This window comes from Gekko japonicus, unplaced genomic scaffold (genome assembly GCF_001447785.1).
Source record: "Gekko japonicus isolate JY-2015 unplaced genomic scaffold, Gekko_japonicus_V1.1 scaffold691, whole genome shotgun sequence".
Taxonomy (NCBI): domain Eukaryota; kingdom Metazoa; phylum Chordata; class Lepidosauria; order Squamata; family Gekkonidae; genus Gekko; species Gekko japonicus.
In genome coordinates, this window is record NW_015175990.1 from 735449 (window position 1) to 761403 (window position 25955).

Sequence of the window (25955 nt, forward strand, 5' to 3'; positions counted from 1 at the left end):
GTTGTTGTTCAGTCGCACAGTCAAGTCCGACTCTTCACGACCCCATGGACCACATCACGCCAGGCCCTCCTGCCTTCCGTCGTGCTCCGAAGTTTGCTTAATTTCATGTTCGTTGCCAGTTTGGTGTAGTGGTTAAGTGTGGGGACTCTAATCTGGGAGAACTGGGTTTGATTCCCCACTCCTCCACTTGCACCTGCTGATGTGACCTTGGGTCAGTCACAAGCTCTGGCACAGCTGTCCTTGAAAAAGAGCAGTTTGTAGCCAGTTTGGTGTAGTGGTTAAGTGCGCGGACTCTAATCTGGGAGAACCCGGTTTGATTCCCCACTCTTCCACTTGCACCTGCTGATGTGACCTTGGGTCAGTCACAAGCTCTGGCACAGCTGTCCTTGAAAAAGAGCAGTTTGTGTCAGAGCTCTCTCAGCCCCACCCACCTCACATAGTGTCTGTTGTGGGGAGGGGAAGGGAAAGGAGTTTGTAAGCCGCTCAAAGACTCCAAGTGAAGGGTGGGGTATAAATCCAATCTCTTCTTCTTCTTCTTTCTTCTTCTATAACTCTGTCTAACCATCTCATCCTTTGCCATCCCCGTCTTCTGTTACCTTCAATCTTTCTCAGCATCAGGGTCTTCTCCAGTGAGTGCTCCCTTCTCACTTGGTGGCCAAAGTATCTGAGCTTCAGCTTCAGTCTCTGGCCTTCCAGGGAACAGTCAAGGTTGATTTCTTTTAGGATGGACTGATTTGATCTCCCTGCAATCCAAGGGACTCTCAAGAGTCTTCTCCAGCACCATAATTCAAAAGCATCTATTCTTCAGCGCTCGGCCTTCCTTATGGTCCAACTCTCACAGCCATACATGACTACTGGGAATACCATCGCTTTGACCATACGGGTGATGTCTCTACTTTTTATTATGCCATCTAGGTTTGCCATCGCTTTCCTCCCAAGGAGCAGGCGTCTCTTAATTTCATGGCTGCAGTCACTAGGACTGCTTTAATCAAATGCATTCCTAAATAAATGCGGTAGGTCATTGGTCTGATCCAGTCTAGTTGCACCCCCTTTCTCATACGTGTGCAGGGTTCCTCCCTCCCTCAGCTTTAATTAACATGCAGGTTGTGTGTCCCTTATTTGAGGTCTTGCTGAGTTATCGCGGCTCCTGCCCATATGCTGGTCTCCCACAGTGTATTCTCTGCACGGCCACCGCGGCTTCTTTGAAGTGCTGCCCCTCTCCAGCCAGGGGCATTCCCCAACTGCTGTGGCATCAGCTGCCACAGAACAACAGGAGACAGAGAACTGTTGCCGAGGAATATGAATACTTCCATTGAAGTCTGGTGGCAGACAGCAGCCCGGGGAGAGTCACAGAGGTCTGCAGGAAAATGCTGGCTCAGAGTCTCTCTCAGGGAGAGAGAGAAAATTATAGGCTAAATAAGAAAATCTACTATGGTTACGTAAGATCCAAATTGACAACTCCCAGGAACATGAAAGAAGAAGAAGGGATTAGGGATTTGAGAAAAGGGGGGACTTTTCAGAAGAGAAAGCCTCGGAACGACAGCATCTGATATTCCGTCGCTTTTCCCGTTTAAACATGGATCACCGCAAAACAGGGTTTGGAGCGCGGAGTTCAGAAAGGGACCTTGTTTGGATATTTTACAAGTCATCTGGCATGAGATACTCTAAAGGAAATCTCGTGGAAGCCACTTGAATAAATGGTCGAGATGGAAACTCTGAATACAGCAAGCATGACCAGGCTGTTTTCCAAAAAGCAGAAGCATGTCAGATTTTTAAAGCTATCGTTATATATCCTGAACAGCCAAGACTCCTGTCGTCCTGATTTCTCATGATGGAATATAGCATTAGTATCTCACCAACTGTGCTTGCGCAACAGCTAGCCACAAAAAGGGCAATGTTTTCCTATAGGCAAATATCTTTAGATGCAGAAGTATGCAGCCATTTGTTACACGGAACTCTTGCCAAGCTGAATGGAAAGCAGAGTTACTTGTTAGCTTTAGAACAAAGCACTTTGTAATGCAAGTACTTATGCATTGGCATCCCAGGCATGTTTACTCTGAACTTATTCTCTGGGCTTAAGATTCTTGTCTTACTACCTATTCTGCGGCTTTCCACCATGTTCTGTTTGTAGCTTCAGACCTCAGTGACACTTAGTCCCAAGCCTAAGGTTGCACCTGGAGCTGTTTCCACCAGCTAGTTGTCTCATCAGAAGGTATTTAACATATTGAATTGCATTAATCAGAAGCAGCCACTACACAGGGCAAGAGAAGCGATTCTGTCCCCTGCACACACACATGCACACACCTCATCAGAAGTTATTTAACATATTGAATTGCATTAATCAGAAGCAGCCACTACACAGGGCAAGAGAAGCGATTCTGTCCCCTGCACACACACATGCACACACATTAACATGCAGGTTGTGTGTCCCTTATTTGAGGTCTTGCTGAGTTATCGCGGCTCCTGCCCATATGCTGGTCTCCCACAGTGTATTCTCTGCACGGCCACCACGGCTTCTTTGAAGTGCTGCCCCTCTGCAGCCAGGGGCATTCCTCAACTGCTGTGGCATCAGCTGCCACAGAACAACAGGAGACAGAGAACTGTTGCCGAGGAATATGAATACTTCCATTGAAGTCTGGTGGCAGACAGCAGCCCGGGGAGAGTCACAGAGGCCTGCAGGAAAACGCTGGCTCAGAGTCTCTCTCAGGGAGAGAGAGAAAATTATAGGCTAAATAAGAAAATCTACTATGGTTACGTAAGATCCAAATTGACAACTCCCAGGAACATGAAAGAAGAAGAAGGGATTAGGGATTTGAGAAAAGGGGGGACTTTTCAGAAGAGAAAGCCTCGGAACGACAGCATCTGATATTCCGTCGCTTTTCCCGTTTAAACATGGATCACCGCAAAACAGGGTTTGGAGCGCGGAGTTCAGAAAGGGACCTTGTTTGGATATTTTACAAGTCATCTGGCCTGAGATACCCTAAAGGAAATCTCGTGGAAGCCACTTGAATAAACGCTCGAGATGGAAACTCTGAATACAGCAAGCATGACCAGGCTGTTTTCCAAAAAGCAGAAGCATGTCAGATTTTTAAAGCTATCGTTATATATCCTGAACAGCCAAGACTCCTGTCGTCCTGATTTCTCATGATGGAATATAGCATTAGTATCTCACCAACTGTGCTTGCGCAACAGCTAGCCACAAAAAGGGCAATGTTTTCCTATAGGCAAATATCTTTAGATGCAGAAGTATGCAGCCATTTGTTACACGGAACTCTTGCCAAGCTGAATGGAAAGCAGAGTTACTTGTTAGCTTTAGAACAAAGCACTTTGTAATGCAAGTACTTATGCATTGGCATCCCAGGCATGTTTACTCTGAACTTATTCTCTGGGCTTAAGATTCTTGTCTTACTACCTATTCTGCGGCTTTCCACCATGTTCTGTTTGTAGCTTCAGACCTCAGTGACACTTAGTCCCAAGCCTAAGGTTGCACCTGGAGCTGTTTCCACCAGCTAGTTGTCTCATCAGAAGGTATTTAACATATTGAATTGCATTAATCAGAAGCAGCCACTACACAGGGCAAGAGAAGCGATTCTGTCCCCTGCACACACACATGCACACACTACAAAGGGTAGTGTGGCTGGGAATCTGTTGAGCCCAAAACAAGGAGGAGGAGGAGGAGGAGGAGATTGGATTTATACCCCGCCCTTCACTACCCAAAGGAGTCTCAGAGCGGCTTACAAACTCCTTTCCCTTCCCCTCCCCACAACAGACACCCTGTGAGGTAGGCGGGGCTGAGAGAGCTCTGACAGAAACTGCTCTTTTTCAAGAACAGTTGTGCCAGAACTATGGTTTGCCCAAGGTGCAAGTGGAGGAGTGGGGAATCAAACCCGGTTCTCCCAGATTAGAGTCCGCGCACTTAACCACTATACCAAACTGGCTGAGAAGGACCCACGGCAAAGTGGCGCATTACTGTTCTAGATGTTGGAAACTGCGATGTGCATGAGATCGGGGGTGAAGGAGCATCCGAGAAAGTAGCTCTCAAGGGAATATTGCCCCCCAAAACCAAACTGTAGGCTAAAATAAAGGAAGTTGTAGATTTTTGCTTATTCAGAACTCGCATGCTTCTTGCTCCAGAGTCAGTATTACTATTTAGGTATGGCAGAGGTGAGGCACTGAGCAGTCCTGGCTAAAACTACATTACAAATAAAGTATTGCCTTGTAGAGGCCTGATTTTTTTTTAATGACATGGACCAGTGAAGCATGGGAGAATGCAAAAGTGGAGTAGGTGGTGGCCAGTGTTCCCTCTAAGCTGAGTTAGTGTGAGCCAGCTCACAGTTTTTTAGCCTCCGGCTCACACATTTTTGTCTTGGCTCAGAAAGGATGGCTCCAGAGCATGAGGTCCCCTTTTTGGAATTCTTGATGCTGCCTTGATAGCATTGTTGATGTGAATGGCTTTGGAACATCAAGGGCCTACTGGGAGATATGGTAACAGTTCCATATTTATGGCACTGCCTTCTCTTCAGTTGTTCTCCAGAGTTCTAGTTTGGGAACATGTTGGATACACTGAAAGACCTTTTTATTTGGCCGAGCATTGGACTGCTGACATTAAAGGTGTGCTGAGAGGGTGATGATTTAAATTTTAATTACATTCTAATTAATATTTAAAGCCGAGATGCTGGGATTTTGATAGGGAGAGCACTCTAAGCTTTAAAGAAAAGATTCTGCACACTCATAGCAGTTTCTGCAGAAGTTCGATAAAATGGTCAATATTTCTAAAGATTCTATACATCCGTAAACATTCTTTTACAGTAAATACAGGAAGCCAATCTAAATAATATTGCAGGGCAGTCCAGAATTACATAAAAATACAGCATCCTGACAAGATTATAAATCTAAGTCCTGAGTCAGACCATAATCATATTATTCAAATCTCCTGCAAATCTAGTTTCCTTGTGATAAAATATTAACTCTGAGAGTGTCTCTTATCTGGTGTATTCTGATTTTTTAAATTACCTATTCAGGTGGGCCTTATAGTTAGCTATTTGTAAGCATGCTCTCTATCCAATCTGGCCTTTCAAGTTCGGGAAGATACCAGAGAAAATACATTTGCAAACTGCAGAAATCCCCCATCCCCCAGTTGTCCTTCATGGTCACAGATAAACGTTTGGCAATGAAGCTGAAGGGATTAAGAGGAAATGACAGATGGGCTTTAAAAAAAAAACCAAGCCAGAGAAGAAACATAACCAATGTTACAGCAAGGATCATGAGATATTTGCATGGACCACAGTTTTGTGAGGTAGTGATGGAAGGATATAGCCCTGTTTCATCTTGGAAGCATATAAATCCAATCTCTTCTCAATCTCTTCTTCTTCTTCGTCTTCTCAAAACCACATAATATGGATTGGTGTACATTTTACACAATGGACATGGGGGGGCTGACTTTCCCCCCACTTTAAGTGCAAGCTTACTGGTGAATAGGAAATGTCCTTCCGCACCGGACCAGCGACTGGTTACTGTTATTTTGCATTATCACAGAACCTCATTCCTGTGCATGGGGAAGGATAGGTGAAAGAAGCATAGACACAAGGATGGGGGGGCCCTTCAAGGATAGAAGGTGGGAGGGAATATGCCCCCCTAAGGTTGCCCATCTCCAGGTGGTGCTGGAGATCTGGTGTTATTACTGGTCTCCAGTTTCTCTGGAGAACATGGCAGCTTCGGAGAGTGAACTCTATGGCTTTATACCCCACTGAGGTCCCTCCCCTCCCCAGGCTCCAGCATCCCAAAAAAATAAATAAATCTCCAGGTATTTCTCAACCTTAGGGTTGCCAGGTGTGGGTTGGAAAATACCTGGAGACTTTGGGGGAAAGGGTGGGATTTGGAGAGGGGAGAGGCCTCAGCATGGTCCAATGCCACAGAGTCCACCCTTCAAAGCAGCCATTTCCTCCAGGGGAGCTGATCTCTGTCCGCTGGAGATCAGTTGTAAAAGCAGGAGCTCCCCAGCAATGCTCCCTCTAAGCTGTGGAGTCTTGTGAGCAAAAATTCTACTTTGTGAGCTACTGGCATTAAAGTTGTGAGCGAGCAATTTGGCAACTGCATAAATTAGTCTGCTCTGGAGCCATCCTTCCTGAGCCAAGACAAACGTGTGAGCTGGAGGCTAACAAGCTGTGAGCTAGCTCACACTAACTCAGCTTAGAGGGAACACTGCTCCCCAGGCCCCACCTGGAGGCTGGCAACCCGATTCAACCTAGAGCTGCCCACCCCCCTTGACCTCAACCTGCCAAGTAATAGGGACACTTATACACCTCGTAGGAACTTGTATCTCCTGCCCTGTAGGACAAAGTTTCAGGAGCATACGCTTGGAGCCATAAGGAAGGGTGGGTTATATAAATGTAATTTATGAAACAAATATACCTGTGGACAAGCCCACCTTGGAAATGTAAAGTGCTTTTTTGTGTGGTGGGGGAGAGCAAAAGCATCGGGCTCCCCCCTACAAGCGGGCCGTGGTGCTGTCCCCTTTCCACCTCTCCACAGGTGAATGCACGCCGGACAATACCAACGTCCACCGAGAAGGGTGGGCTGCGGTCTCCAGTTTAACCCCGCCTTCCCCCCTCCCCACAAAAACCCGGATCCTTTGGCCCGGCCTATCACACTCAAGGCAGGTGTGGACACCCCCCCCCTCCCTCCCGTATTTTCTACATAATGAGAATGTGCTATACACTCCGGCCTCCCCCCCGTCTGCGAAGTGGTAGCTACCTTTCCCTTGCCGGGGACAGACCGACGAGCTCGGGAGACCGAGAAAGTACGGAAGGTTCCATTGCGCTTTCTACAAAAAAGAGGGGGGGGAGGACGGTGGCAGTCGAGAAGCCCCGACGTTCTTTCGGCGGCCGTTGGGCTCTAACGGTCGCGCGGCAGCGGAGAGGTCCTGCCGCAGCTGGTGCTCTTCCAGAGCCCGGCGGGAGCGGAGTCGCATGGGGGGCGGGGAGGAGGCGCTCCCTTCCCGGGCCTGGCTCGGCCGCGAAGGGGTTAATGGGCTGGGACGAGCCGGCGAGGGGAGGAGGGCGAGAGGGAGCCCGGCGGCCGGCCCGGCTCCTCCCCTCCCCTCCCCAGTCAACCCGGGGAGGCGCCGTCACTCGAGCTCGCTGCTGGCAGGCCGAGCGCTCCTCAGTCCCGGCAGTAGCAGCATCCCTCCCTCCTCCTCCTCCACGCGCCGAGCCCGGCCACTCCCCTTGCCGCCGCTGGGTCTTCCCCTTCCCTGCCCCGGTGCCGGGGATGCCGCCGCGGGTGCGCTGAGTCCCGCGCCTGGATGCTGCTGCTGATCCCGCCCTCTCTCTCTTTCTCTCTCTCGTGTCTCCCCCCCCCTCCCTCGCCCTGCTGCAGGCAGCGTCTCCTCCGCCCCCGGCCGCCTCCGAAGGGATGCTGGAGAAACTGGAGCTCGAGGATGAAGGTAAGAAGAAGGAGACCCTGAAGCGGCCTGGTGGGGGCGCGGGGCGGGGGCCGGGGCAGACCCCACCCTCGGCTGGGGCAGACCCCACCCTCGGCTGGGGCTAGGCAGAGAGAGCGAGAGCCACGCCGCCCGGAGAAGCCCCCAGCAGCCTCCCTGCCTCCTCTTTGTTGTCTCTTTAAAGCAGCCTTTCTCAACCCCCCCCCCATACCAGCGGATGTGTGGGCACCTTCTCTCCCCTTTGAAGGGGTGCCAACCTCCAGGGGGCACCTGGAAGACCCCCCCCCCAAATGTCATCTGATCGCCCGACTACATAGATCCCTTGGAGAAAACGGCAGCCTTGGAGAGATGCTGAACAGTGCTCCCTCTAAGCTGTGGAGTCTTGTGAGCAAAAATGCTACTTTGCGAGCTACTGGCATTAAAGTGGGGAGCCAGCGATTTGGCTGCTGCGTCCATGAGTTTGCTCTGGAGCCCTCCTTCCTGAGCTGAGACAAAAAATGTGTGAGCTACAGAACTGTGAGCTGGTTCACACCAACTCAGCTTAGAGGGAGCAGGGCTGCGGAGGCATCTCCCCTCCCCAAATCCTGACCTCCCCAGGCTCCACCCCCCCAAAAAAATATATCCAGGTGCTTCCCAACCCAGAACTGCCAGCCCTACCCCTTTTCCACTGTGAGGCAGGTGACCCTTTGGCCCTATGTTTTGCCACAGGTGCCACCTGCTGAGCTGGTTGCCTTGTCTTTTGGGGCCAGGTGGCTTTGCTCAGTGGGAGTCTACCTGGGCTGGTGGTTTGCTAAGCAACCTCAAGATGAAAAGGGTGGCCTGCTTCCAGCCTCTGTAGCATCCTGGCAAGTGGTCAGGAGAACTTTGTTGCAGGTCGGAGGTAGGCGGGTGGTGCAGTCAGCCTGTGTATGTTTGAAACAGTATCTACCGCCTGCCCCATCCGATATGGGGAGAAAAAGACGTATGTTGCCCTGGTTGCTTATTGTGGTTCAAGTTATATTTCTTTTCTATTTTGTCGCCAGTGTTAATGGCGTGTTACAGTTTCATAAGTAAAATTGGCGTTGTTTGGTCTCCTCCCCATCTAAACAGGATGAAATAGAGGCTCTGCAATAGCTGTGTAGGAAGAGGGAATTTTAACAGAGGCCAGTTTCCTTTCCTCTGCACTGCTGTGACATGGCATGCTGCCCTTGATAAAAAAAATTACCTCATTAAAAGATACACATGTCACGCCCTCTGTGGCTTTGGTTCATCCTGCTCAGCGCCCTTGTCATGCTTGGGGTAGGGGGTGTTGTGGTCAAAGAGTGAATTCTCGTGGCATTGAGATCCCATCCGGAGATGGTGGGGTGTTTACTTTGATGATGGGAGAGGAATGTTTCATGGACTTGAGAAGCTGCAGTCAGCCTGTAGCGCATCACTGCTACACTCATGCATATGTCTTTACCAGACAGAAATAACCCCCATTTGACACTGCACACCATTTGACACTGGATCCTATGAAAAACAGACAGTTCCACTATATGTCTTCATATAGGTAGGGAGATGTGAGAGTACGTAGCACTTTTACTTGGGGGGGTTGGGGGGGGTTATTGCTTTCTGTGGCCATTCTCAGACAAGGGTACATGGCATTAAGTCTCTGGGGCAATCATTCTATCCCTGATTTCTCACCAGTTTGAAAGCAGGATTGAAAACTTAACTTTTAATGAGATCCAAGTTAATGAGACCAAATTATTGTGTACAACAAGGACTGCAATCCTATTGGCTTTGGGGGAAATTGGAACAGTCTTTTAATTGTATGTCTAGGATAATCTGTTTACAGGTTGTTACTACTTTAGGAGCCCTTCAGTATATGTTTCTTCCTAAGCACACTAGACCTTCTGTATTGTATTGCTGAAAGATGGTGTGAATCATGATCTTTAAATGAAAGAAGTATTTTTATGTGGAGGTTTTTCTCACCACAAAAACTCTCGGTCTGGTTTCTTTCAATAAAGCTCTCTTCTTAATTAGAAGGATAATTTAACAAACGCTTTTTGTGTTCCCACTCATAGCTGAGGTTTTTAAAAATCAAACTAGACCTTTCACACAAGAGTCTTTTTCTCCCCAGCAAAATGTATTAGACTTCTGAGGGTTGTAAGCAGTTACAACAATCAAAACAATTTTTCATAAGAGCCGTTTTTTCTTTGTTAGTGATACAGAACCAGTACATATGTTTGCGTAGATATCACTTAACCACTTCCTGTGATTAGCTCTCTTCTAAAATGCAGGGTGGATTCTGAGCTTCTTTATTGCACTGTGCATGGGAATGTTCTTGCAATTTCCTCATGATGGGTTAGTCCAAAGATGTTTAATTTCTGGACCTCTTCATGAAGGGCAAGCCCGACTTCCGAAGACCTCTACATGCATGGTGCTTTGGAAGACCAACAGGACGAGTTCCTCCATGACTCTCACCATGGCTTGATTGCAGACATTGCGCTGCAGGGGAGATCATGCTGTATGATTTGATCTGCTTTTTCCGTGGTCAGTGTTCACCATTATGGATAATCTATTCAGAATACCAGTACATCTATAACTTCAATTTAGGTTAGTGCTTTAAAGATGCTGAAGCTCTCTGGTGTAAATTTTGTCTTTATTTGCAATCGAAAGTATATTGTTCCGCTAAGTAATTGAGTAATAAATAGACACAGAAGGTAATTGCTGGGGCTTTTCCTGTGTTGGAAGTTCTGACAGCAAAATACAGCAATGGTATGTAGAATCTGGGGTGTTTTTAAATTAGAGGTGCCTTTGCAACAACAAAAAGGACATGTTAACTGTAATTGTAGCAGATTTTTTTGCAAGGGATCTCTTGTCTTGATTCCTGACCTGCATCACTCATTGTAGCTCGGGTGCCTTTGCAACAACAAAAAGGACATGCTAACTGTAATTGTAGCAGATTTTTTTTGCAAGGGGTCTCTTGTCTTGATTCCTGAACTGCATCACTCATTGTAGCTTGCCATTGTTACACTGTCAACATCTGGCCTTTTCCTTTTTGTGTGATAAGCCACAATATTATGGTTCAGGAGATGCATTTCAAACTGCTGCTTTGCCATAGGTATACAGAAAACTTTGCGGAGCACACAAGGTCAGCTCGCCACCTGACCAATTTGAGGTGAGCCCCTGAGTTCATTGGCAGTGCTGCTAGGACTGGGAGTATGGCACAAAGTGGTAGGTGTGGCTTATGTCTGTCATCACCTCCCAAACCTGCACAGTCATTGGCTGGTAGTGGCTCACGATGTGTTTGGCCAAGTATAGCCTCCATCCTTCTCCTTTCCCCTCTTGTTTGCTGGCACACCAACATTTCCACAGGTAGATGTTGCAGGGTTTTTTGCACTCAGGACCAAAAGGTTGCTTTTCTTTGTTTTAAAACATCTTGGCTCTGACATGTTGGAGACATACTATTACATTGGCGTATTTTTTTTCAAAAAGTACATAAGAACATAAGAGAAGCCAATGTTGGATCAGGCCAGTGGCCCATCTAGTCCAACACTCTGTGTCACACAGTGGCCAGAAATACCTGGTGCCATCAGGAGGTCCAGCAGTGGGGCCAGGACACTTGCCCCAGCCTAAGAGTTCCTATCGATACCTTGTGGCTAATAGCCCCAAGTAGTTTTTTTATTCACAGTTACATGTTTACAGAATAATAATATGGGGCTGTTGCTGTGTATGTGAAGAACAATTATGTCTTGAACTGCTTTGGTCTTGCAGTTGGTGATCTGATGTCACTTTTGCTGTCCGTAATCAAATTAGCAAACACATCACTGTCAACTAATTCTTTCACTCTCTCCCTTCATGGTATGGGGGAACAAAAATTGTACTGCATGGTAAAGTTTCGGAAGCCAAGAAGTCCACATTTCCCACTTTTAAAAATACCTCAGAAGCAGAACTTGTTCCACTGTTGGTACCCCGCCCCAAGGAAGAGCTCTGTGGTGTTTCCCCACAACCATCACTTTCCCAGGATGAGAAACCAGTTCCTCTTCCAGTGAAAGTGTGCCAGGAAAGTATTGGGGAGCTTAGATTTAGACAGTGCTGTGGAATAAAGCCGTATGTATGCTATGCGCTCATATCACCTAGTTACAGCAGAAATGTTATGGCCTGTCAGGGACTGCTTGTTACCCCAGGAAGAGTGCTGCAATTTCAAGTTTCTGTCTGGCCTAGCTGGATATGGATATCAACCATGTTCAGCACATTGGCACCTGTATGTATAGAGGCTGCTCACTTTCTGTCATTGTGCTGATATTTTAAAATTGCCTCCATGGATTGAGACTAAGCAATCACCTTTGGAGGTTTTCAAACAGAGGCTAGATGGCCATCTGACAGCAATGCTGATTCTGTGAACTTAGGCAGATCGTGAGAGGGAGGGCAGGAAGGGTTGCATTAGTGCGTAGTTCTTGTGGCCCTTTCTTACATGCCCAGGGAAATGCTGATCGCCACTTTGGGGTCAGGAAGCAATTTTTTCTGCAGGCCAGTTTGGCTGAGATCCTGGAGGTTTTTTTGTCATCTTCTGAGTGTGGAACAGCGGTCACTAGGGGTGTGTGTGTGTGGGGAGATATTTATGAAGTTCCTGCATTGTGCAGAGGGTTGGACTAGATGACCCTGCAGATCCCTTCCAACTCTATGATTCTGTGATTCTAAGATTGATTAATGGAGCCAAAATTGATTCAAGTAGTCATGGAGCCAGCTTTAAGAAACCAAGGTACCTTCTCAGCAACACAGGGATTTGTCTATTGTGTCAAATGTAAGACATTATTTTTGGAATCCAGTAGATAAGACATAGAAAATAATTAGGGGCATGATTCTTACAATCTGTTTTCATTTGGGAGGAGGTTACCACTATGTTCTGAAACTTAATTTACTGGTGGCAAATGCATAATCATGAGATTTCTGTGCCTTTCTTTGTCCTGTATTTGCATTCCTATGAATTGCTCTCTCAATATTTTTGTAATCTTAACGTAAAGCTTTTAATGGTCATTTTCTTGTTGCTTCTGTTCATTGTCCAAACACTTTTAAAGTGTTCTAAAATGGCTTGTCTTCAGTCTTCTAACAGATTGGCCTAAAATTCCATGAGGTTGCGTAACTTTGCTTTGTATAGGAACAAAACTGTTAAGCATCTACCATATACCTATCAGTTCTGTTTATGGGTTGGTGCAGAGCTGAGTCTGTCTTGGGTAACTGGTTCTGCTGCAATGTTGGCTTTTGTCCATTTCTCATCAGCACAGTTTTAGGGTGGGGTACAAAACTGCATTTGTTCTTCTAGATACCTTATAGTTTGGTAGCCGGAACAAAAACATCTCTTATGTGAATTCTTGCTATTAGAATAATGTATACTTTCTGTATACAGATGCTGACTCTCTCAAATGCTGGAATTCATTGCTAGTGTTGCCTTAAGCTGAAAAACAATTCTAGTTGGGGGGGGGGAACCTTGCCATGAATTCTTTAGTGACAAAATCACTTATTTTCTTTGCTGACTAATTGCTTGGGGAATGTGGTTAGAGGCAAGTTCAATGGATCTAGCATCATATATTGACAGCCTAATCCTACACATTATTACTCAGAAGTAAGTCTCTCTGGCTTCATTACAATAAACCATGTTCTATGCAACATGTACTGGTTAGTATATCAGATTTAAGTACTAATCTGTGCATAAATCCCTTTTTGTCTGCTTCTTGCCTCTCCTATCTCCCAGTAGGAAAGACATTCTCTTATAATGCTGTCTTGGTGGCATTAATTATGGATGGTGAATTCAGGCAACACAACAAACCTTTGTTGGTTGGACTACTTGCATTCACTTGTCACTGCCCTAGTTTATTGGTGGTGGAAAGTGCCGTTAAGTCACAGCTGACTTTATGGTGACCCCATAGGGTTTTCAAGGCAAGAGACATTCAGAGGTGGCTTGCCATTGTCTGCCTCTATGTCACGACTCTGGTATTCCTTGGAGGTCTCCCATCCAAATATAAGGCAGGGTTGACCCTGTTTAGCTTCCCAGATCTGATGAGAGCAGGCTAGCCTTGGCTGTCGCGGTCAGAACTAGTTTGTTATGATATCTGAATGCAACCACTGTATTTGAGAGGGTTGACTCTCAATGTAGTATGCATAGGATTGGGGTAAGAGATCTTGGAGTTGTAGTAGATAGCTCAATGAAAATGTCTAGTCATTGTGTAGCAGAAGTGAAAAGGGCATGCTGGGTGTTATTAGGAAAGAGATTGAAAATAAAATGGTTGGTATTGTAATGCCTCTAAATAGATTTATGGTGTAGCATCACCTGGAATACAGTATAGAGTTTTGGTTGCTAGGCAGAGCTTGAAAAATTGCAGAAGAAAGGTAACGAAGATAACCAATGGGTTAGATCACCTCCCCTGTCAGCAAAGGGAAAAATAGTCTGGTGCTTTTCAGTTTAGGAAAAGAGATGACTAAATGGGGACAAGATATAGAGGTTTATAAAATTGTGCATGAAAGGTAGAAAGTAAATAAGAATTTCTTACTTTTCCATAATATTAGAACTCTGCGGTGCCTAATGAAATTAATGGGTAGGTTCAGGATGGACAACAGGAAGTACTTTATTCAACAAGTAATTATCTTACCTCATTTCTTTATTTCATTTTCAGTCCCTGCAACCAAAGGTGGTGGGATTGTGGATAAAGTGAAAACAGAGCAAATCAATAAAACAATAAATACTAAGATCGCTTAAAAAGGTATGCAAGAAATCTAATAACAGCTTCCAGCCAGCCCATATCATTTGAAAAAAAAAAGTTTCAGAATAATATAATTACCAGAGCACTGAACATCAGAGTTGATAAGAGATCCCAATATATCATGCCTAGCTTCAGTAAACAAAGGACAGTGTAACAGCACTTGTGAGATGGTCTCTATTGCTCTAGATGCACAAGAATGAGTAATTTAAATTACAAAATCATTGCCAGTGATGGAATTGTGTATAATTGGCTTTAAAACTGGATTAGACAGATTCATAGATAGATCCATCAATGACTACTAGTCATGGTAACTAAAGGGGACTTCCATTTATTTATTTACTTATAGTCCACCTTTTTCATTGAGACTCACTGTGGATTAGAGTTAGAGAACAGCATAAAAAAGCCAGTATAATATGTACAACAAACTGGATTACAAAAATAGAGAACAATGAGTTAAAAATCCAGTGAATGTTGCAGCCTATAGAAAAACAGAGGCAGCAGACTTCTGAATACCACTGCTAGGAGGCAATGTCTGGGAAAGTCCTTGGTCTCAGTGGCCTGTTTGTTGACCTTCCAGGGCAATAGGTTGACCACTGTGTGAGACAGGATGCCGGACTGGATGGACTACTGGTCTGATCCTGCAAGGCTGCTCTTTTGTTCTTGTCTTATTGCAGACTGAGCAGTTAGCGCTTCTGGAAAGTGTCTTACATGTAGATATAATATTTGCATTCTAGGTATTGAATTCCATAGATAAATGAGTGGATATGATGTGAATAAAAGGGCACGGCAGTTCTGTTCAGGTAAGATAGCTATGACTACAGCAGAGTTTGCACTGGCAAAGCTAGCAACAATATTGAAAGAACAATGATAGTTGTAGGGGGAAAAGAGGCAGTGTAGCAGCAGTTCAGTGTCTCTAGCAACCCTGTCAATATTCACCAGTCATAATGATACCTGTAGATACCTACGCATTAGCCATGAATGGAAGACAAATCCTCATGTAACAACCTTGACGGGGAGTCACAGGAGCCAACCCCCATCCCTGCAGCTCTCAGTGCACAAGCCTTCTGCCCAGAGGAGCTCATGGTGCCTTCCATAGCTCAGTGGTCAAGGCAACAGCTGACAGCCATCAGCTGCTGAGTTGTCTCAAGGGTTGGATTTTTTGGTAGCGCAAGGAAGCTGGCAATCAGTCCAGAGAAATGTAACAGCCAGGCAACAGAAGAAAGGATCACCATTCCAGTCACAACCAGTGCTCCCTCTAAGCTGCAGAGTCTTGTGAGCAAAAATTCTACTTTGTGAGCTACTGGCATTAAAGTTGTGAGCAAGCAATTTGGCTCCTGCATAAATTAGTTTTCTATGGAGTCATCCTTCATGAGCTAAGACAAAACTGTGTGAGCCAGAGGCTAAAAAACTGTGAGCCAGCTCACACTAACTCAGCTTAGAGGGAACACTGGTCACACCAGTCAGCCAACGCCATGGCCCTGTGGCGAGAAGTCCTGCATGAAGATCCCGTATGCAGTGGTCCCCTATAGGAGAAAGTCCTACTGGGGCACAGAGTGTCTTGCACATCTTGAGATACTGAGGGAGGCCTAGGAGTCTGACTTTGAGAAAAGCATTATTGCGTTGTTTGTTCTACATAGTATTCTATTTTTATTGCATTTTCCTCTCATTTTGTAATCTTCTATTATGTTGTTTGTATTATACTATCATTTTTTTCATTCTCTGATTTTGTAATACAATTCTAACAATTGTATGTATTATACAGTTTTTGATGCACTTCAGTTTGCCTTGGGAGCTGCGGTGGCTCAAGTGGTTAAGACGCTGAACTGCAGGCTGTGGAAGGTCAGTAGTTCAGCAGTTCGAGACCCGGGTGCCGCATGATGGAGTGAGCTTCCATCTCTAGTTCCAGCTCCTGCCAACCTAGCAGTTCGAAAGCAAGAAATTGCAAGTAGTTAAATAGGTACCACTTCGGTGGGAAGGTAACAGCATTCCGTGCGCCTTGGTGTTTAGTCATGCCAGCCACATGACCACCGAAACGTCTTCAGACAGCGCTGGCTCTTCGGCTTTGAAACTGAGATGAGCACCGCAACCCTAGAGTCGGATTCGACTGGCTTTTGAGGGAACCTTTACTAATTTGCCTTGAGGCTCAGCAAGAAAAGCAGACTTTAAGTAAACAAGTCCCTCCTTCTATTCTTGCTTATCTGACCAGAATGATTTCTCTTGCCGACCCAGTTGCCAAAGTAGAGTTGAGGTTCTAGTTGAGTGTTTATGTATAGATAGACTCCTGATGCAGTGTAGCTCACTTTTCTGCATCTGCCCTTATATTTGTGCAGATTGGCTTTTCATCCGAGTTTTCTGTTGCCAGAGTCCCCACTTGTATGCTGAAAGCTTTGTAGATTCAGAGATGGAATGATACAGTTTTGTGTCTCGATAGATAAGCTGTATGGCACTGTGTCATGATTGGGTGCACACGTAGGTGGGATCTTATCTTCCAGTGCAGGGGTTTGATACCTGTGGCTTTAGAGCCAAATGTGGTTCAATACGGAACCAAGTATGGTCCTTTAAAAGCAGAAATCAAATCTTTAAGTTAAGGTATATTGGAGGGGTAGGTGGGAAGCCAAAATAACCAGTATGTGAAAGGAAATGACAGGCGAATATTGTTATGGAACTAAAGGACTTCTCTGAGATGCTTTACAGGAAGGGAAATAATAGAGATGAACAGTTGCCAGTAGTCCAAGTGCAAACTGTGCACAGATATACGCCAGTAAACTAAATCAAATAGGGTGCTCCTGTGTGCGTTACTTATTGTGAGACATCATGCACACCACTTCCTATTAAAGGATTTGCAATAACCAGTATTCGTGCTGCAAAGTTTATGGGTGTCAATTATCTTTAATGTTAAGTTGTAAAGGTTCAGTTACACAAATGTGTTGTCTTATATTGGCTATTTATTTTTATTTTGACTACTTTAGTTTGCCACTAATTATTAAAGCTTGCAGACCGTTTGTCCAGTGCAATTGAGGAGGAAGTGTTGCCTAAGTCATGGACTCTCGGTTGACAGCAATGACTACGGCGAGCCAATATGGTGTAGTGGTTAGAGTGTTGCACCAGGATCTGGGAAATCCAGGTTTGAATCCCTACTCTGTTGTAGAAGTTTACTGAGTGGCCTTGGGCCAGTCACACGCCCTTAGCCCAACCAGCCTCTCAGGGTTGTTGTGAGGAGAAAGTGGAGAAGAGAACAATGTAAGCCTCTGTGGGTCCCCAGTGGGGAGAAAGGCGGTTGTCAATTAAGTGAATAAATATTTAATTGTAACAGTTATTTTCCTGGCCTTTTGGATAAGAATAAAATGTCAGCTGAGTTGGGCATTCCGCCGCAGTTGCAGAACCCTGTCTCTGCTCATTTCTCTTCCCAATGCCGTCACAGTTGTGACACCAGTTGTACTTACTCTGACTGAAAACCAAGTTCAGGTCACTATGCCAGTGGTTTGAGTTATGCCAGCTTTGGGAATTTACCACCAAAGTAGTGACCGGACAGGGATAGATGCTTGGGTGGATCTCCAGCTGCTTTTGGGGTGGTTTGATTGGGGGAGGGAAGCTTAACCCCTTTCTACCAACACTGTTATTCTAATGCAAATAATTTTGCTCTAAAATGTCTTCCTGATTTTTAGAACTATATTTACTGTGGGCTGCTGTCATCAGATTCCACTCCATAGAATCAACTGGATGATTTTTGGTTTAAAAAACCCCAAAACCTTACGTCTGAAGTTATTTAAGAAGCATTAGCACTTTGTACAATAGTAATAGAAAAAGTCTGTATTAAGGAAGATAAATGACTTAAACAAGAAGGAAAGCGGCATGGTATAAGCCAATCCGGTCAGATCATGGAAGCTAAGCATGGGTCGTACTTGGAAGAGGAACATGCAGGGAAGACTCTGTTGTAGAGGAAGACAATAGCCAACCATCTCCTCGCTTGCCGTCTTGAAAGCACCTTGCTGGGGTCACCATAAGTCAGCTGTGACTTGATAGTACTTTATATACACAGACACAGATGACTTAAGTTACTCAGTATAAAGAAGGAATCCAGTCTGGATAAAGTTTTCACAGGTAATTAAACTGTGTGCCTATATCTGGGCACAATATTGTTGTCAGTGGCCTGTCAAAGTAATCAAGATAAAGGTTTCAGAAATTATAGGCTTTTATTTAACTCCCTTCACCTGATTATTAAAATCCTGACAAAACGCATACTGTTTACATACATGATCCTTGGTTCGAAGAAGGTGTGATACAGCAATAATACTATTAGAGAATGCATCCGTGTTCTTTTAGCAGTAATATACAATACCATCAGATTAAACCAACTTTAAAAGAATATAGAGTATTGTAGTTCTACAAGGGCAATTTAGCAAAAGTTGTCTCTTACTATATGAACCAAAATTCATTACCCAAGCAGGTTCTCAGACAAGATAAGCTAAAAAGCTGTATTTGATTCCAAAGATGTTTTCAAAAGATTATATTAAAATAATCTCTAGCAAAGTGGTACTCACTCTGCAGAGAGCCATGTTTAGATTGACCATCAGCCATATGAGCCACATGACTACTGCATTTCCTGTTATATACATACATAGCAATTAGTATTAAATATATTTGAATGTCCCACCCTGTTGATTGTATTGACTCACTCTGTGTAATCCTCCTTGAGTCCAAGTGAGAACGGCAAACTATAAATAATGTACATAATCAGTATATAATGATAATCTTTTAAATTAGCAGATAGCTTCTTAGATTGTAGGGGTGCTTCTCCCCACTATGGTTGAACCTTCACCAGACTTCTCTCCCTGCCTTCTCACTCTCTTCAGCATGAGAAACAGCAGCTAGGTGAGACTGCCATGGGTCCCAGAGCTGACCAAGAAAGGGGAGTAAAACCACCAGCACCCTACTGTGGCCACCCTCTCTTTTCACAAGTGGCTGCTGGACTCTCCTCTGTGACCAGATTGCTCTCTTCCTGGTTGCCATTGCTGTGCTGGGATGAGACTGCAAAGGCCTTGGAGAAGGGTGGGAGTTGTTGGAGAGAACAGGCCCTTTACTTCCATTCCTGAAATAGGGCCTTTAGTTTACCTGTCCTGCAGTTAAGGCTGCCAGCTCCAGGTTGAAAAATCCCTGGAGATTTGGGGGTGGAGTCTGTGGAGGGTGGGGTTTGGGAAGGGGAGAGGCTTAATATATTTAATACCATAGACTCCACCATGCAAAAGCAGCCATTGTCTCTAGGGGAACTGACTTCTGTCATCTGGAAATCAATTGTAATCCCAGGAGATCTCAAGCCACCACCTGGAGATTGGCAGCCCTGTCTGCAGTCCCTGTGGCAGCAGTTTAAAGATAGGGGCTCCCTGCCTACCACAAGCCCTCCAGCGCCTTGCTCACTGTCCCGGAACATGGGGCAGCAGTTACTACATTGGGGGGGGGGGTCTATGCCTGGAAGAGGCACAGGTGGCTCCTGAGCCACTGAGTTATCACTGCTGTAGCTATCCCTATTAACGGGGGTTCACAATGGTAATTAATTTATTTCTAAAATGCTTTATATCTCCATGTTCTTAAATAGCATAGGCTAGATTTATGTGCCTGTCGTTTCACTTAACATGAACTCATTTCTGCTACTTTGAACTAGATTAATAATGCATAAATTGCAATGACTAAAAGGTCCTGCAATCATATAATTATTTATTGGCCAGTAACCAATCTGCCATACCTCTGTCTGTCTTTCTTCCCAGCCTTGACTCAGTGACCTCCTCTTTTATCCTCTAGACTAACGTTGATTTCTTAGTTTTGCAATTAAAATAGTTCTCCTATCTCTTGACAACTCCGGCTTCTCTACAAATTACCTCAAGGCCACATTGACCCAGAGGCTGCATTTTTCTTTATAGAAAGTCTCTAGATATTTACTTGGACAGGCCTAACCATTCCTTGGTTGTAGCCCACAGAAGTGCTCTCAGTGATACCCTCATCATTTACTCCTGCCCTGAATACTCTTAGCTAAATGCGACAGTATGATAGACTTACCAGAGACAGTCAGATGGAAGTTGTGAGTTAGTCTGAGTTTGGGAACTGTTGTTCACACTGTAAAAAAATTAACTTTAGCAGTGAAGAGAGTGTGGATGTTTATTTGTAGGTAACTAATCTGTAATTCTTATTTCTTTGGTATTTTGGATGTTATATACGAGCAATCTATAGTCAGACTTTTAAAGGGAATGGAGCAGATGAGAGCTGCTTACTTGCTGTTCTGTATCTTATTAGTACAGAGGGTAGCTCATGCCAGTCACAAAAGTATCAAAAGCAGGTCAGCCACAGAGAGGCCAAGAGCTTCCCTGTACTCAGAAGTCTCCCTCAATCAGGGGTCCCCAACCTTTTTGAGCCTGTGGGCACCTTTGGGATTTTGAGACAGGGTGATGGGCACAACCAAGAAATGGCAGAGATAAGATGTCAGGGAGTGAGGTCACTCATAACTGTGATAGTAACTCCTCAATATTTCAGGCAGAAGCTCTGTTTAACAGGATGCCTTTTAAAATGAAGATATTATTTAAAAGTATTATCTTTACTTTCAGTTATACAGCGAGGATCCCTGTGCGGTGGTGGCAGCTGCTGTCAGAGCAACTTCTTAGAAATCCGCACAGCCAATCCAATGGTCAGTCAGAAGGCCCTACCCGGCCCCACCTACTTTCTTAAAACACTTGGCGGGCACCAGGAAAGGTGTCTGCAGGCACCATGGGCACCATGCTGGGGGACCCTGCTCTAGACATGCAAAACACATGACTCTGAACTAACAAATCCCTCTTGCAGTGGCCTGTTGAGACCTGAGCACATTCCAGGAGGCACTGAAGGTTGATTGCGACTCAGTTAAGGCAAAAGAAAAACCGAGGGAGATGAAGAAATTGGCCTCCTTAAAACCCCACAAGCTTATATTTTCTACTAGATGGGGGTTTGGGGTTGAAGGCAGGGGACTTCCTCATCATTTCTCTCTCCCTCCCAGCAATTCCTTCTATGGCTTCCAGCTTGTTTTTATTCTACACCATAGTGATTTAGTTCAGAGGGTAAAGGGTGGCTCTTATTCCTTTTATGACGTATTAACTTTTATTCTTATTCTGGAGTAAATGTGCGCTCTGTAAAATTTATCATTCTTTCCCGCTTTCTCGGCCTGCATCAAAATTGCATTAGACTTCTGTTGGCTCAGTAAGTGCTCTTCCTTGCACATCCTTAAACTGCTTCTAGCTTTAAGATCTGGCTTACTTTGTGCAAACCTGTGACTATAAATAAGTCTGTTGAAAGGCAAAATAAGCCTATTACTTGCCTGAGGTTTCCTCTTGGCTACCTTGGTTTCTGTATGCTGTGATTAATTAGCTTTGCCATTGTTATGAGTCAAACTCCTAATGTGACAGGAAAATATTTATGCCTGCATTGCCCTTGACCTCTACCATTATCCTTTACTTTCTGTTTATTCTGTGTCTAATGCTTATGCAAATTCACTTGCAAACTGCATCTCCCACACCTCAGGCAGGAGAGAGCCCTTAGTAAGCTTTTAGCGCTTTAACTGGTTTCATGAGGGGTGCAGAAAGAAACTCTTTGAGGGCTGTAGGGATGAAGTCCACATTTCTTTCTGTTGCACCAAGTAGCACCAAAGGTTCTGGATGTGGTGGGAACTGACTTATGGCAAGAGAGTGAAGGGATAAGCCTGGAGTCCTGGGGTCTGAGGCTTGGATCTTGGAGAAGTCAAGACTGACACTACTTGCTTTTCAGTGAAGCACTGTTGTTTTGTTGTTGTTTTTGCCATCAAGTGACAACTAAATTATGGTGACCTCATGAGGTTTCCAAGGTAAGAGCTGTTCAGAGATGGTTTGCCATTGCCCGCCTCTGTATCGCAAACTTAGTCTTCCTTGGTGGACTCCCATCCAAATACTAATCAGGGCCGACCCCAACTAGCTTCTAAGATCTGACAAGATTGGACTAGCCTGGGCTATCCAGGTCAAAGCAGTGGAGCACTACCCCTATCCTTTTCCAGTGTGGATGGGTGTTGGTTCACCAACATTTCCCTCTCTATTCTCTCCCCATTTTGTACATAAGTGAACAGCTTCAGAGAAAATCAAGAGAAGAATACATACTCAGCCTCATGTTTTTTTCCCTTGAAGCCGGCTGTAACAGAGACTTCTGGAGTAGATACACTAGCGTAGTGAGGTCATGTTGGGGGGAGGGTGTTTTGTCCTGCTGCATTGGTGTTGTCCATGCTGTTCGCTGGTATGTTGTTTTGTGCTTTGAAGACAAGGGAGGCCCAGTAGATCAGTCATGAACCTGATTCTGGCTGTGAAATTACAGGACAGTTACAACTGGGAAATGGTCTGCGCTGTTAATTATGATATCCAACAATCCATAGCACTTTCAGAATGGAACAAAATAGTTCTTATTTGCATAAAGCTTTATCTGGTTAGGAGTGATAATTGGAAGGAAGTAAAAAAAATGATTCCAAGTAATTGGTTAGCATGAGAGACTTTCCCCCCATTTTGCTATAAATAGCTTTGTAATATCTAATTTCTTCTGAGTGTTGCATAAGTAATGCATGTTAAGTGCTAGTGTACTTGATGGAGAGCCAGTGAGGTGTAGCGGTTAGATTGATCTGGGAGATTCAGGTTCAGATCTTCAGTCTTCCATGAAGCTTGCTGGTTGACCATGGGCCAGTCACACACACTTAGCCAAATTTTCCTTGCAGGGCTATTTGGGGGATAAAATGACCAAGACAGATGCATGTACATACCTCTGAAGTCCTTAAAGGAAGGGTAAGGTAAGATACACTAGAAATATGGGGAAATACAAAATTATTCTAGGGATTATATTCATCTTTAACTGGCTAGAAAAGCAACAGAACCAGTATTGGCTCCACAGTGCAAATTTGGGGGGGGGGAGGCCAAAACTGCTTCTCTGTGCAGGCTGTAGTCATGAGCAGAATAGGGCCAGTATGCATCCCATCAGACATCATCATGTTGACCAGTAGCAAACACAAGAACTTTCTAACATGTAGCAAGGCCCTGGGGTTCCTGACCTGCAGGCAGGGTTGCCAACGTCAGGTTGGGAAATGCCTGGAGAATATGGGGGAGGAGCCTGGGGAGGTTGAGATTTGGGGAGTTAGCAGCTGCTTCCTGTACCTGGGAAGGAGTCGTTGGTTGATTATTTCCTGTGAGAGGCTTCTTTTCCAAAGCCATTCTTCTCCCTCTACTAGACATTGTTTACACAAGGAGAAATTTTTTAAAGTTAAAATGAAAGTTCTATTTGAAAGCGCTTTGGACAATTTTGCATCTTTAGGTCTCGTTTGCTGTCTCTCATGGTCGGTTTGCTTTTTTCCTCTTCGTTTATCATTCAGGAACCATTTAATTTTGTGAGGGGGGGGAAATCCCCAACTCCTCCCCCACCCGCCGCTTATCTCATTAATTGCTGCCGTTCACCTTAGAGGCTCAGCCACTTGTAAAGGGGATCTGTTAACTCACAGTTTTATCACCTTTAAGTTACTGTAGGAGCTCATTCACGCTGGATCGCTTGTCTGCTTCCTCCAGTAGCCAGTTGTTGTCGCCATGACGGCTTCATGGCAGCAAGACCTCTCGGAGTAAGGAGAGCCCCACTTCCTCAGCCGTCACCTTGGAAGGGGCTCTCCTCAGCACTCCAGACCAGAAGTCCCCTACAAGGACTCGGGGGGGGGGTGGACCCATCAGAGCTTAATGGGACACGTCCGACCCATGAGTCGCCAAAACCGGAAACTCTGAATCGCCCCATCACTAAGTGCACAGGGCTTTGGGCAATTTACAACAGGTGTCTGAGGTGTTGCGATAGGAGGCTTAAATCCCTTCTTCACTGGTGTGTCAGCTCCAGTCTGAATTGGGGCCTGCACAGCACTTACTGAAAGCCTTTTTAAAAACCCTTGGAAAAATCTAGATTCAGGTGGCTAGCCTTGTTGGTCTGAAGCACCAAAACAAAATTCGAGTCCAGTGGCAACAGTTTTATTCATGCACACAAAAGCTTATACCTTGAATAAAACTTTGTTGGTCTTAAAGGTGCCACTGGACTCTAATTGTATTCTCTTAGAAAAATCCGATCATGGAATCTTAACACATTGCATCTGCTTTGCTCGAAATCTCTTTTAATTTAGTGGTATTTCCTTCTGAGCAGACATGTAGGACTTCACCATCTCTGCCTTATTGCTGCTACCCCTGGCACCAGCTGAAAAGCAGTTCTTGAACATCAAGGTGGTCCTCAGAATGGCATGGGACGTTCTGCAGGAACCTGCAATGGGAAGGGAAATAGACAGAAATCAGCCAAATTTCAAGGCTCATTCCCTTAACAACAACCCATTATTTGTTGGTACATGCAAATCATGTCACTATGTATTTAGAATTGGCATCTGAATATGTGTCGGATCTTAAACAAATGGTAGATGTCTGGTGTCTCCAGACTGGAAGGGCTTTCCAGAATGAATTTTTAAAAGGCACAGCCCTCTGTCGGCTTTTAAGCATGAGATGATTCATGCATTCCCTAACCTAATGGTAGAGTGATGATTAGAAAAGAATGAATTCTTTATAAGTTGCCTAGTAGTTACTTCTTGAGCAAGCTGGAGAAGACGAAGAGTCTGATGCAATATGCAACTCTTGTCAGGTTGCCTGCTTAAATCTTCTCAAAGCGAAGTGCTGTGTTTCCTGTACCATCCTTTCTCAGGGAAGCTAGTACACATGCAATTTTGCCTTGTGCCTCCCACTTCTTTTGCTCTCTCTTTTGTTCTGTTCCCCCCCCCCCCATAAAACAACACCAGCAGACTGATTTGGCACTGGCTACCCCCCCATAACACAACAGCAGCAGACTGATTTGGGACTGGTTGACATTAATATTTAAACACAGGGCTTAAAATATCTGTTCCAATTCAGGTAGAGTGTTACGGCTGCTTTGTGCATTCTTTCTTCCATCGTGGAGATATTCTGGCAAAAGAGTCAAATCTCAGCGAGGCTGAGGTTAGCTTCAGGCAAACATTTTATCACACTGCAGCCCTTCTAAAGTTTGTACATGCTTGGTGTTCACTCTCATATGCGTATGTATTTGAGTTGTATTTTTCCCATTATCATCATTGATGTGTTCAAATGTAGTGTGTCAGTGAAAGGCTGCCATCTACTTATGTACTCACAAAGCTTAGGCTGCTTACCTTACAAGCATTCTGCCGTCTTGAGGTTTTGGCTTTCAGAAGGGAAGTAAGCACCTGGAGCGCACTTGGGAATTCAGTTGCTTCTTTCGGAACTCTGTGCTGGTGAAACCATCACTTTGGTTCAAACTAGACTTTGCATCTAACTTGTGGCTGCTGCAGTAACTTGTAACTGCAAGTTTCTCATAGGAACTCTGTAATGATTCCATGTTTTGATGTGTGTGTGTCTTTAAATGTTGTTTGACTGCAATAGAGGGAGCTAAGTGTGATTTGATTGGCTGATGACAGAGTGTGGAGGAGATGTTCTGAGTGGAATCTGTGTGTGTGTGTGTGTTTGAAGTAAAGTGTGGAAGAGCTTTGAAGAGAGTCTGTGTGACTCTAAAAGTTTTGTAAGAGTCTGTATGGCAAAGAAACAAGTTGTGTCTAAACTGTGTGGTTAGACAAATGTTTTATCTTGTGCGCCTAAGACAAAGATCTTAGCCAGTGTGGCTATATACATATATATGAGAGAGAGAGAGAGAGAGAGAGAGAGAGAGAGAGAGAGAGAGAGAGAGAGAGAGAGAGGATAGAGAGTGTATGA

General features: G+C 44.9%; 1 protein-coding gene across 1 annotated transcript in view; it reads left to right on the forward strand.

The window, feature by feature from the left end:
• PRKAG2 (protein kinase, AMP-activated, gamma 2 non-catalytic subunit) overlaps positions 1 to 25955 on the forward strand; it is a 313242-nt gene that overhangs the window by 246820 nt on the left and 40467 nt on the right. Inside the window, exon 5 of the mRNA XM_015426344.1 lies at positions 7378 to 7444. Coding sequence (XP_015281830.1) covers positions 7378 to 7444 — 67 coding nt within the window. The remainder of the gene's footprint in view (positions 1 to 7377; positions 7445 to 25955) is intronic.